This window comes from Coturnix japonica, chromosome 15 (assembly GCF_054131305.1).
Source record: "Coturnix japonica strain WE chromosome 15, WE-NBRP24, whole genome shotgun sequence".
Taxonomy (NCBI): domain Eukaryota; kingdom Metazoa; phylum Chordata; class Aves; order Galliformes; family Phasianidae; genus Coturnix; species Coturnix japonica.
Window position 1 is genome coordinate 6,902,810 of NC_140677.1, and position 13,508 is coordinate 6,916,317.

Consider the following 13,508-nt stretch of genomic DNA (forward strand, 5'->3'; position numbering starts at 1 on the left):
CACCCCCCAGACCGTGGTTGCCACTGGTCTTTGGGGCCAGCTTGGATTCTTCACTGTAGCAGACATTGGGCTGCCCAGACATCCCAGGGACGGAGTTACTTCATAGCACAGTTCATCTCTCCCATGCTCCCACCATGGGGCTGGCCCAGTACTAAGATTAGCTTGGGGTTTATTTGGTTATTTTGGCTATTTTACATCTGAAATGTGCTCAGGGTGCATAATGCCCCATGTCACATCCAACCTACACATATCTTAACACCAGTTTATATCAACTCATGGAATAACAGCAGAATGACTGTTTTGAGGGAGGAAAGGAATGGAAATAGTCCCAAAGACCTCCTGACAGTGTCGCTGCCTGCTGAAAAGTCAGTCCAAAATAGGAACTATTATAGGGGTCCATGGCACTGACCTGGTGGCAAAAAATACCCCTTCCTAAGTGGCAGTTCCTCTGAACTGAATGCCTTACGCCCAGTCTTTTCTGCTCTATCTCTAGCCTTCTGCCTATGCTAGAGGTTTCTTTCTCTTGCAAAGTGCTGGAAAGCCATTTCTCAGATCCTTTAAGTCACTGAGTAATTTTCTGTCACTTACAAATTATGGCACATGGTCCTAACGACAGCCTTTCTCATATTGCATGTTCCCAGCCAGAAGTGATTACTAAACACGCATGCATGCGTTTGGAACATTCACATCTGAGCCATGTATGATGTGAATGTCACGTCAGAGGGCCCGTCCGGTCAGTCTGAAGGACCCATGTGCATGAGAATGAGTTACTTCACTGATCTTTCTTGGTTTTCAAGATAGATTACATATGCATATATATATATATATTTTTTTTTTCCCTGCCTCTTTGAAAATACAGGCTTGTAGAGCTATTTTTTTTCTTATTTTTTAAAATCTTGGCATGTTGATAATAGAGCTTTGATTCCTGATAAGTAGCGTTAATGAAGGTGGTAGTGTATTTAGATGATGTGTATAGCTGGCTGTGTAAAATGAACAGTGCTGTAGTAACTTCTACAGGTGATGCTTGAATCATTTCTAAATAAGAATGAGAGGGACTTAGGGCAGATTTTAATGTCTTAGGCAGTTTTTTAAAGAGAAATAGAAGTAGTGAAGCCGAATAAAATCTGAACTGCTGAAAAACAGCATAAAACCCACCCACAGTGAAGAAACTCCCCGATTTCTATCATTTGGAAGAAGAATTAGTTGTTTTCTGACAATTAGCATAACTAAAGATGAATCAAGTAATTTATTGTAAATTGAACAGACAGAACCTTCTCTGCTGTGTTACACCTGCCTGCCTTTATGGTGGAGCCCTGAATAGATCTTCTGCAGGAAACCTTTGTATGACAACAGCAGTGCCTAATTCCCGTGATTAGCGCTGTACGTGCAGGCCAGCACTGGAAAGCACTGTTCTCTTTACAATAAAGGTAGTTTCCACGGGGTGCACATTTTTTGGAGATCTGTGGCCTGGCATCTGTGACTGTGCTTTATTGGAACTAACATACTGCTCTGTTATCTTTTTCTACCAAGGCCTTTGCTTGGTGGTCAGACTTAATGGTTGAGCACGCGGAGACCTTCCTGTCGCTGTTTGCGGTGGATATGGATGCGGCGTTAGAGGTGCAACCCCCCGACACGTGGGACAGCTTTCCACTCTTTCAACTTCTAAACGATTTCCTCCGTAGTGACTGTATGTATTGTATTTTGGTCATTTCTTTTCAGTGGGCGGCTCAGGTTACTGCTAATACTTCTCTGTGCTGCACAGAGAGCTGAGCTGGGTAGAGAGGCACAGTGCAGACTCTCGGCTTGGTTTGGTTCCACTTCCACTAGAAAAAAGCAATTCTGTGGTGCACACACAGACACCCCTTAAGTCAAATGCCTCAGATGAAGGTGAGAAGTTGAACTTCTATTTTGTTTCATCTTCTCAAGTCTTTTGTAATGGCTGCCTGACAAGCAGGGAATTATGTACACCGTCATTAAATGTGTGTGTTGTTTTATATGTGGGTGCTGCATTTTTTTTTTAGCTTGGAGCTAACCAGTCCCTACTTTAAAACACTTCACTGAAGGAAGGAAAAGATTTAAATTAAATGAGAGTAAGAGGAATTCACAGAGCATGGTGCTCTGTGAAATAAGGCACTTCTCCAAGGCATGGAGAAGGCTCACGCCTTCAAACCCCACCACTCACGAAGCAGGGACTCATCCTCTGAGAGTGCCATGGTAGTGAGTAACTGAATAAGAAACAATCCTCCTACCTGCAAAAGCCATAATGTTTGCCATGCGGTATTTCTTACACCCATTTTATTCCCAGGAGATAACAATGTATTTGTAACCTGTAAGTTTGACATTAATGGGAAAGAAGATTTGTTGTCTGTCTGTCTGTTTTGATGAAGGTGCCATTCCTGCTGTCTGTGTCGTGAGCGTTGGTGCTCGATGCCAGCTCCTGTTCTGTTCTCAGAGTTTCTTTCTGTTTGCTGACAAACTTGTTGTTGTAATGAAGTGCCACGCTGTGGTTTGTTACAGAGCTTTTAGTAACAGTAGTTTCTTACTATACTTTTATTTATCTATTCTAGATAATTTGTGCAATGGAAAGTTCCACAAACACCTCCAAGACCTGTTTGCTCCACTTGTTGTTAGATATGTCGATCTGATGGAGTCCTCAATTGCACAGTCAATTCACAGGGGCTTTGAGCGGGAGTCATGGGAGCCAGTAAAGTAAGGAAACCTCCTTTGATACAATCGGAATTTGGGTGCAAATGGATGGAGATTCATACAGAGATGAATTAGCAAATATTAGATTGGACATGCAGAAAGTGCTTGATGTTTTCTAGTTGAATGCTAAGAATAGAAGGCCTGAACTCTTCAAGGTTTTGAAGTTAATGAAGGAAATTATATTTGCTGTTTGAAATGCATTGCTGCCTCAGTTCAAACCGTGTACTTTTGGACCTGGAAGCATGAAAATGTGAAAACTTTCTTAGCTGGCATGGCTTTTTGGATCCCTTCCTAAGATGCCTGTCCCAGCGCTGCTTTGGAACTCAGATAGCTCCTTTTCAGAACAAAAAACCTTGCTTTGACATGTTCAGTACAGCCCTAGAACCTGAGTGAGTCACTGCTGAACTGATTTTTCCCAATACTCATTTTTTCCACCCACCCCATGGAGGTAAAGCACATCACCCCTATAGTGAGTGGTTGTGGGCAGCATCCCCATCAGCTCAGCTTGTCCCAGCCCCAGGCAGCTGCAGGGGTGCAGGAGGGACCAGCCCAGAGGGGATGCAATGTGATGAGCCATTGAGCAGAACCACTTATTGGATGTGGAGGGGTAGGAGTTGGCCAGCAAAAAATGAATGGCCTGAGAGAAATCCAAATGGAACTCAGGAGCTGGTGAATGTAAAAACGTGGCATTTGCTTGAGATTGCTGCTGTTATTTCACAGGTTTTGAAGCACTGCTGAACCCTGCTGTGCTTGCTCTAAAAACTCATATTGGGTCCTGTGACGGAAAAGAATGGACTTTTCCTTCTGTTAACAGACTTAAAAGGGAAAGATTGACCCTGTGCAAGTACCAAGAAGCTGACAGTGTCCCAGGCTGGGGACTCAGACCAGCTGACTTCTGCAGACATATTTTCCCTGCTTCTTTGTGATTCTCTAGGCAAAGTTAAGTCGCACTGTGCTCTCAGAGGTTGCTGTGTAAAAGAACGTGTGGTCTTTCAGGGCTTTTCACACCAAATATGTTCGGTTTACAAGGAAAAGAGATTTTGTTCAGCAGCCAGCCTCCCATATGCAACCTGGAATCTGATTACCCAGGTTTTTTCCTTTCTTTCGTGAGCATCCTCAGCATCCATAAGGATTCTGCCTGCCAAATCACAGGCCTTTTCTTGACACCTGATCATCTCCTGTGTTTTGAGTGGGGTTAAGTGGCTGGCGTTCAGGAGTCTCTCTCACTTTCCATTTGCCGTCTTTGGTCTGCAGGCTAACAAGATTAAAAATCCTAAAAAATCTTGTTTCAAATAAGCAGATGTGACCCAGAAAACATAGAAGAAATAGATCTTTCGAGTAGGAGAATGCCATTTTTACAGCCACTCCTTCAAGCAGAATTGCACTTCGAAGTTAGCATTAACTTTAATTTCAGAGTTCTGCTTTAGCAATGAATCTGTTTGTATCTCCTGTCTGTTATGAAACAGAGGAAGTTAATTCAGTGTAACTGTGTCCACCTCGTTTGAGTGGTCACAAGCAATTCATTCTGCTTTTTCCTTTTTTTTCAGAAGATGATATTATTTTGGCATTCTCTGACTTGTGGCATAACTGTGGATGTACATGAGTACTTGGCTGTGGTACTTGCCTGTCAAAACGCTTTGTCCCTGGCTATGCCAATATCTATCATTTTCAAGTTATCTTTGACACTTTTTCAAAGGTCTTTTCTTCGCTATCTTGTAGCGGCTTTGCCCTTTGGGGAGCTTCAACTGCAGAATGCTTTGAGCATCACAGTTCTGAGCAGAAGCCCGGGATGGATTATCTACATGTCGTGCAGCCTTGAGTATTAAAATGCTTTGTTCCAGCAGGAAAGTGGGTGCTTTTCACAAGAAGCTCATGTCCTTCTGGTGAAAGGATGAACTCTGGGTTGGTTTTTTTTTCACTAGTTGCTATTTGTTCTTGTGTCTCGCACACAGAGGTGTGAGTTGCAAATGCTGCCTTTGTTCAATCAGACCCAGCAAGGAGAGGAACCGGCAAGCAACAGAGGGTGACACATGCTGTGTGAAGGCAAAGGGGGGTGCTGTTCCTAAGACCTTATGACAGCTTTGAGGCGCCGTTCAGAACTAATTGTTGAGGATCTTCATCGTTTGCCTCCTGGGCAGACCAACTGCTCTTCTTTGGCGGATCTACAGTGAACTTGCAGGAAAAACTGAGATCAGAGATAAAGTTGATTTCATTTGCCTTCTTGTATCTACTTCCTTTTTACCTTACGTATCCACTGAAGCACAGTTGAGTTTTCAGGCTAGTGATTCTCCAGTATTTCACGCCAGCCAATTCCCATCCAAGTCTCAGCCCTCTGCTGCAGACTGTCCAGCAGAAACTTTCTGGAACTGGGTACGCTGTGAGAATGTGGCTCCATGGCTTTGCTCTGCTTTGAAGAAAGGCCTTCAGGTTGGCCAGGAAAAGCAGGTCGTTATAAATGCCCTCTGCACTGAGCCTCCTGCAGTCCCACTTCAGATCTCTGCAGTGAAATGCAAGAAGGAAGTATCATTATCTCCTCTGAGCCAGGAAACTATTCCACAGCACAGAGGCTTTTGAAAGGGTATCTCTACACTCATGCTTGCAGTCAAGGCTGAAATATGTAGCCCACCATAACCTGACCAGATGGCAGTTTGCAGGCATGTATTTCTTCTATTTTCATTGCTGAATACTCTGCACCTTATGCTACAAAGAGTTAGGTACAGAAATCACAAACAGTGAGGGAGATACTGTGAAGTACTGAAAACACGGGGGAAAAAGCATCGATGTAATGTGCTCATAAGGGCTCTGTAAGCTGCCTCTGCAGAGCTGCTGAATTTGCAGGGGGTCCTTGCCCTATAGCTAGAGCAGCTGGTGTGCTCGTATGAATCCACACAGAGAAGCGTGGAACACTTGTCCCTAGCACAGTCATCCAAATACGGAGGATACAGAGCAGGTCTGTTCTCTGGTGAGTTGAGAGGTCTTGGAAAAGTAGGGTTGTGCAATGGGTTTTTCGTGCTAGCTTCCCAGGGAACACTGATTGATCTGCAGCCAGCAGACACGTATGTGTGTGTGTGTGTCTCTGTGTGTGTGTGTCTGTGTTAGAAGATCTTTCTGAGCAAATGCTAAAACTGGTGCAGGGACAGCCAGTTTGAGCTGCTTGATGAGGAGGTTACTGACTGACCTGAGGCTGTCCTTGCTGCACTCTCATCCTACCTTTAACATCTACTGACCCTTTGCAAACTTTATGGATTTATCTTTCATGTAAAATGTAAGAAATTGAACTGTGTGATTATACTAATCATTGGAAGAGGGTGTACAGTAAAGCTATAGAGCTAGTGAAAAATGTTTCCCCTTCAAAGAAAGCACTGCTGTAGTGAAAAGGAGTATTTTTGTTACTATTCTGGGTGTCAGTCAGAGAGAGGAAGAGCACAGATCTGACTGCTTACTTCACTATAAGCTCTTTGCTTCACATCAAGGCTTTTGTGAAAAGATTTGCTCTCGAGCATTTGCTCAGCCTAGACAGGAAGGTAGTGAGCATTTCTGGTGATGGAAGAGACAGGAATCTGCCTCTTCAATCCATAAACCATCACGCAGGACCTCAGCATTGCCACAGGGTCAGGGCTCTCATTTAGCTCTGCTCTGAAACCAGGAGACCCCTCGGTAAAAACACAGTGATATCCTGCCCTCCTTCCTGTCCTGGGGCAGCCCTGCAGGAGTGTCCCCTGTGCATTGCAACGTGTTTCCTGCCATCAGCACCACCACACGGTGCGGTGCGAGCGTGGGGATGCTGGCACGGTGTGCTGCCAGTCTGTCTGCACTGAGAATTCCCTCACTGGCAGCACAGGTGAAAGCCATTTCCATCGCCAGCAAATGGGGTGAAGCAGAAGAAACCAGGATAACAAGCAGTACAGCTCCAGAGTGCACGTCTCTTCTCAAACGTATCAGGATCCAGTCCCAAAGCTTCTTAAATGAGACAGAACTCATCTTGTTGATCCAAATGCCCACATTCCCTGCCTGATGGCTGAGGTTATATTTAGCCATCTATATTAAATAGGCATTGCTAGCTTTTAGATATGGTTTCTCTTCTTGGACCTGTGGTTTTTATGGTCTGAGCAACTGCGGGCTGGAACATTTGTTGGTAATATTAATCATTTTTTACAGGTCTCACTGCAACTGTTAGTCAGATAATTAGATGAGTTGAACCTGCAAAATTGTGCATGTCAATTCAGGAGAATATTTTTAAAATTAGTTACTGTATGTTAACGTAATACACGGCATTATTTTGCTGTTCTGTTTCCTTTTAGGAATACTAACTTATTCTCACAGCATATCCTTGCATCAGCAAAATAATGTGTTGTATAAAAGAAATATGTTTCCGTGTGAATATAGTATACTGTTTACTCTAGAAGTCACATTTTATTAATACAGTGTTTTTATTAATATAACACTGTCACTTCTTGAATTTTAATATTAAAACCAAAGGTCCTCTGATTTATGTATTTACCATCTGGCTAAGTTATTTAAGTTGCTTTTCCTTATACATTTATATGTTGTCCACCTCTTGCTATTTCTTTATTCCGCAGCAGTATTTAACCACATGCAGTGCCATTTCTGAAGATTCAACACACTCTCAATCACTGTGAAGTCTGTGTCTCATTCAGTAATCATATCATCTTAATAGGCAGATACAGGATGAATGGAAACAATGGGTGGCTTTGTTACATCAGTGAATTCTCCTATCTGCTTACTGTCTAACAAAGAGAGCAAGCAGATAAAGTGAAATCCAATCTACTAAGAAGCATAGAAACATAAGAAAACCAGAACAGACGTATTCTTTTTCCACTGGAAGAAGGTTTTGGATTGTGTTTTTTCCACCAACGGAAGCCTGAGCGCCAAAGTTGGGTCCATGCACATCAACAGAGAAGCTTCAGCAGTGCAACACGAAGCTGAAAGCCTGAAGTCCTGATTCCACTTTTACCGAGCTCAAATAATGATCCAGAAAAGATGGTGTTTTGCAAACTTCAGGCATGTGGTGTTGCTATACCACACATTGTTTCAGGAAAAACAATGTTTCAGATTAAATTAATACATTAGCCCATTTTTAAAAGATCTCTTTTTGCATAACAGTTGCATATCTGAAAATGCTTGTTGAAGTCGTGATGCTCAAGTACACTTGGTTCATAAATTAACTTTTGATTGCCTTAATCACTCCCTGGCCCATTTCCAGCCAAGGAATGTTCGTATACCAGCCCCAAATGTATTAAATGCAATTCATTCAAAGTGCACATATGTGGACCTGGGCAATTTGTGAGACGCAGAAATGCAAGGTTGAATTTAGGGCACAAGTCTTCCTTTAGGAAGTGATTAGTCCAGATTTTAGCATAGCTTTGTTATTTTTAGAGTACAAGAAAAACAAGTGTTTTTTGGAGTGAATCCTGGCTTCGTTGAATTTGGTGGCAAGAAAAACTCTGAAGAACTTCAGCAGAGTTAGAATTTCAAACTGTGTTTATTATTTTGAGTCCTGATGCCAAGAAAAGCACCCTGACTTTTCTGGGAGCTTGCTTCCTTCAGCTATTTCATGTATCCATCCAACCTGAGTATCTTGAACCGAGACTCACTTCCTGACGAGATAGGTTTTTCCAAGTAAAGGCTGCTCCCTGCACTTTGAAACGGTATCAGGAATTGAAGGTTAAGTTATTTTGTGTGGGTGTTTGAGTACTCTGTTAATCTGCTACTTTGTGATTCCCCTTCTTCTTTCATTCTTTTTTTTTTTAAGTAACTTCCATTTGATTGCAGACTGCAAAATCAGTACAGTTAAGCTTCCATACCCATGCTTCTTTCTGAAATGTTTTGCTTTAGTTTCCTAACTGTCGTCGTGCTGTGAATTCTGCAGATTTGTTTATAAGTGTCACGTGCTTCTGCTACATCTGCATTGTCACTGTTATGGTATTTTTTCTTTCTGTCTGTTTCTTCCACAGGAGTTTAACAAGTAATCTGCCCAATGTGAATCTACCAAATGTGAATCTCCCTAAAGTACCAAATCTACCAGTTAACATCCCGCTAGGCATCCCACAAATGCCTAGCTTTTCTGCACCGTCATGGATGGCTGCTATTTATGATTCTGAGTGTGTATTCAGTTCAAATTAGATCTCATTTAAATTTAAAGTCATCTTGGCATGGATATGTATTGTTTGTTTCTGTGCATTATATAAAACTTTAAAGAGTGATACAGTTAATTAGACGTTTTCTGAATGAGACACTGATGAATTTCTGGCATGTGTATTTTGAGGGTTTTTTGTATAAATCTTGAAAATTTTCTTACTCCCACTGAGAGTTTGAGCGAGTATCTTGCTTTACAAAACAGCTGTCACCAATGGGACAAGTTCTGGCCAACATATGAAACACGGAGTGCATAATGGGAAATGATGTGTCTCAGAAAAGAGTTTTGTCCAAAAGATAAGATGAGCCAACTTCAATGCCAGTCAACCAATTTCTGTGGACCAGATGTAGATCTAACACTGAATTTTATTTAATGCAAGTTCCACATTCCCCAGATGATAATTACTGTCTTGATTTTGATGAAACAGTTTAACATAGAGGAACAACTCTTATTCAGGTTGTGAGAGGGCCCAGAGGGCAATTGAAATTCCATGTCCGCCGCGGTAGCCTGGGTAATCCTTTGGCCAACTAAAGAGATATTTTCAGAATGAACCTTTGTCTTTGGATGGAGAAAATGGGCACTGTGTTAATGCAGTTGCTCCCCAGGAGCCTCGGGCTCTACTCTGGCTCCCTGTGTGAGCTCAAGGTGCTCAGGAGGGCAGCTCTGGTTATCCCCACCTGAGCACACATCAGGCAACTTCTGCTCTTACTCCAGTTTTCCCCTAAAGTTCCCAGCCACCAACCAGTGCAGAGAGGAGTACAAGCGGGCTAAGCCCAGACCTCAGCATTGGAAGCAGTTGGTGTCTCAAGATGTCCTAACATAGGATCTTGGATCACCCCATTTCTCCTGGGCTATCTATGGTTATGCTAATATGAGATGGTCTCAGCCAGCTCTACACAGATGAGTTGCTTTTTCCCTACCATCTCCTTAATCTTAAAGAATAAAACCAAAGAAGCTTCCCAGGTTCTCCCCCATCTCTGTCAGTGGAACACCCTAGGTTACATCTACACCTGGGGTCCACCAAATGCCTCTGCCATGCACAGGCTTTGCTGCAGAGCAGTGGTAATGAACCGTAAGTAAAGCAAACACTGGTGTTTAATTTTTTATTAGATTTTTCAATTTTTTGTTTCAAAGCGATACAACTCATATTCATGCTAAGAGAGCTGTATTAAAGGCTAGATTAGGCAGTTGCCTGTAAAGAGTACTTGAAAGTTTTAATCTTTTTCTCTGTGCATGCTGTGTGGTATTGCCTTGAAAAGATAAGAATCATGTCATGACAGAATATTGGATAATCCCTCTGAAAATGTGAACGTTAATGGTATATTGCAAGCTGCCTGTGTGACTGGAGTAATTGCGGTGCTCACGAGCAAAATATTAACAGTGCAGCTTGGAAGTAAATCTAATATATTGTTAACTCGCATGTAGTCCTAATCAAAAGTGAGAAAAAGACCAAAAATACTAATTCTAAAATTCTGAGACCAAATGGGTGTGATAATGTTGCTGTGGTAAATACCAATTACTGCATTTGCACATACTTAATTATTTCAGACAGAAATCCAAATCCATGCATTTCCAAAACTGGATTTAGACTGTTAAAGCTTTCTTACACCCGGGCAGAGGTATGAACCAGGAGAATCCAAAAATCGGTGGCTAGATCAGCACTGGAGCCTTCTGCACACTTGTCCCCTGGTTAAAGAAATGCCTGATTCTTTATCTTTTCACTTTCCTGGTTTCCTTTTACTCACCCATCCCCTCCATCAAGGATGTGTTACCTGTTGCTTAGTGTCAGATCTGTTTCTCTTGCCATGGAGATGACCCATGCTCTCTATCGTTCTCCCTGTGCTAACGGGACCACAGGGCCCCGCATGTTGGGATCATGGTTTTCACCTGGTGGTAGCCATGTATGCATTGGCTCCGATTTCCTCTGGCATTAACTCAATGCAGCTGGCATCTGTCACAATAGAAACACCCTCCCTCATCTGTTTCTATAGATGATGTCAGCACAAGTGGTGATGCATGGTGTGCTAAATATCTTATAAATTACTGTGTTAGCATTAGTGGTATGCGAGGAGGGGGTCGAAACTCTTGAAGCTCCCTTGGTAATTGCTCTGAAAAAAAGTGAGGGAGACGAAGAGAGGGAGGGAGAAGGGCTATGGATGCATAAATTCCTCTGCACAAACAGAGCACCATCGAGTTCTATATTTTTGTTCTGTCAGTGGAGGTTTGGGAGATATAATTATACTGTGAAAAGAGCCGGTGTAGCTGCAGGACCAAAGACTTCCATCTGGGCAAGGGTGGGGTTCGAGAATACAAGCTATGGAGAGAAATGTAGAGTTTTGTGACAGGCCAAAGATGTTGCAAAAGAAATTTGAAAACTAAAAAAAAAAGAAAAATCTGTTGTCCTTTAGATGCCTTTGCAAGAGGCAGATCTGTGGAGAGCTGCAGCAGTCAATCCAGCCAGAAGACCTGGCTATGAGATGCCCAGTGCCCTCAGCTCAATGGACTTACCCCCTGTTTTTCTCCAGCTGTTAAGAGCTAACGCGTGTCCTCGCGCACCACTTGTTAGCACTGCCCCATCCCAAGAGCCGGGCCCTCAGCGGGCGGGACGAGGCCACCTAAAGATACGGTTTGGAGGGGGGAGGATTGCATGAGACCCCACATCTTAATAACTGCATACATTCCGGTATGGTAGTTATTATTGACCGAGGATTTTTCTACCACAGTTTCTGGCCTTAATTCTTAATAATCGCATATGTTAATGTGGTTATTAACTAAGGCTGATTTTTACCATACACACATTCTTCCTGTTAATATGTGTAACTCGGTGTTGTCTCACTCATCTGGTCTGGAGAGTTTTGTGGGTTATGACAGCAAGGTAGATTAGGCAACTGTATGGTAAAACTCAAAATCCTGATGGTGGAGATTGCCAGCGTTGTCCTGTGTATGAAACTACTGTCTGCTCCACACTTGTTGCAGGAATGGTCTCCACATCAGGTTACAAGGAGCCCGATGCCACCTATGACTTTTTTTCTCCTTTTGCCCTGTCAGCAATGGATCAGGCACCTCAGAAGATCTGTTCTGGAAGCTGGATGCCCTACAGACCTTCATCCGGGATTTGCACTGGCCTGAGGAGGAGTTTGGGAAACACTTGGAGCAGCGTTTGAAGCTTATGGCGAGTGACATGATCGAGTCCTGTGTGAAGAGGTACGTGTGCACATGAGCTAGACAGGAGCTCACAGGGAGCAGCACTTGGTTTTGTCTCACTATCAGTGTTCCCAGCTCACTGAGCACAGAGGCACCCACTGCTGTGAGCCATGGGCTCCGCAAACACTTGTTTGCTTGTTGAGACTCTGGAGAGAGTGTATTCATATGGCAGTGATGGGTTGCATCCCATCCCATCAATGATCCCCTAAGATCATTGGACTGGATGATCTTAGGGGTCTTTTCCAACCTTAATTATTCTATGATTCTGTATTCACAAGAAGGCAGGAAGGAAATGAATCACCCACAGTTTCAAGCTTTATGGGCTGTTAACTTGTTGGCACCTCACGAGGGGTTGAGTCTTTATCAGTGCAGTTTGCTGTCAGCAGGGCTGAATGCTGAAGGCATAGCCCCAAGTAAGATCCCAGCTAGAAAACACAGATCCATGGGGGAAAAAAAGAAAAAAGAAAGAAAATAATAATAATAATAAAAAAAAAGATAGCGTAGCTTGGCACACAGGCTTCACATCTGCTGTTGAAAGAGTAAAGGCAGTGCATCATCAGCACAATGCAGGATGCTCACCTGCAGATCTTCCAAAAGAGAGAGGTTTCTTTAAAAACTTTCAAACACACAGGCAGCTGTCATTCTGAAAACAAAATGTTACCCTTAAATTGTCAAACTTCCCACAGTAATTTATGTTCATTTGGTGTCAGAGCTGATTAGGCAGGAGGAAGAAATGAACTTTGCATTCCATCGCGCAAAAATTAATAGACAAAGAGACAGACCAAAGGCAAAACGAGTGCCAAATACAGCTGGTACTGCTAATAATAGATGCAATGTGTGATGTGGCTGTTCTGTACCACAGTTTCCTGGCCACTCCACAAGCGCGAGCATGGGGTTTGTTGTTCACACGTTCTCACAGTCTGGATATCCAACGTCACCATAGGAGAAGGCACGGTTGGTCCCTGAGATGGAGGCAGGAGGCTCGCCTGCTGGCAGCAGGCAGCTCGGGGCCTGCTCTCACCCTTCTGAAAGCAATGAGGTGGCCGTGGTGTCTTTTGATTGGAGCAAGTCACCCTACATTGCAGCAGCTGGTTTTGGTCCTTTGGCTGGTATGGAAGCTGATCTTCAGTTGTCAGGTAGTTATTTAAGAGTGAATACAGTGCTGTTCGTTCCTGTAAACAGCAAATGCTTTGCTGGAGACAGCATAAGGCAGTTCCTGGTCTCTGTTCCCTTTGAAACTGGACTTTGACCCATCCCAGGAGTCTTCAAGGCCAGGCTGGATGTGGTCGTGGACAATGTGATCTGGTGCCTACTCTGCTGGTTGTCTGCCCTGCCCATGATAGAGGGTTGGAACCAGATGATATTTTAGATTGTTTCCAGCCCAAGTCATTCTATGATTCTGTGATTCAATGGGCAACTTTGCTGCATCTGCAGTGCAGTT

General features: G+C 43.3%; 1 protein-coding gene across 27 annotated transcripts in view; it reads left to right on the top strand.

Moving 5' to 3' along the window:
- Positions 1 to 13,508, top strand: part of CADPS (calcium dependent secretion activator) — a 169,058-nt gene that overhangs the window by 126,177 nt on the left and 29,373 nt on the right. For 15 of the 27 annotated variants that reach the window (XM_085516302.1, XM_085516303.1, XM_085516304.1 and 12 more), the window contains 4 exons: positions 1,531 to 1,687; positions 2,568 to 2,709; positions 8,682 to 8,828; positions 11,912 to 12,067. In XM_085516302.1, the coding sequence (XP_085372428.1) occupies positions 1,531 to 1,687; positions 2,568 to 2,709; positions 8,682 to 8,828; positions 11,912 to 12,067 (602 nt within the window). Of the gene's footprint in view, positions 1 to 1,530; positions 1,688 to 2,567; positions 2,710 to 8,681; positions 8,829 to 11,911; positions 12,068 to 13,508 lie in introns of those variants that run through there. The other 12 variants (XR_014934592.1, XR_014934594.1, XM_085516309.1 and 9 more) reach the window with 2 other exon arrangements.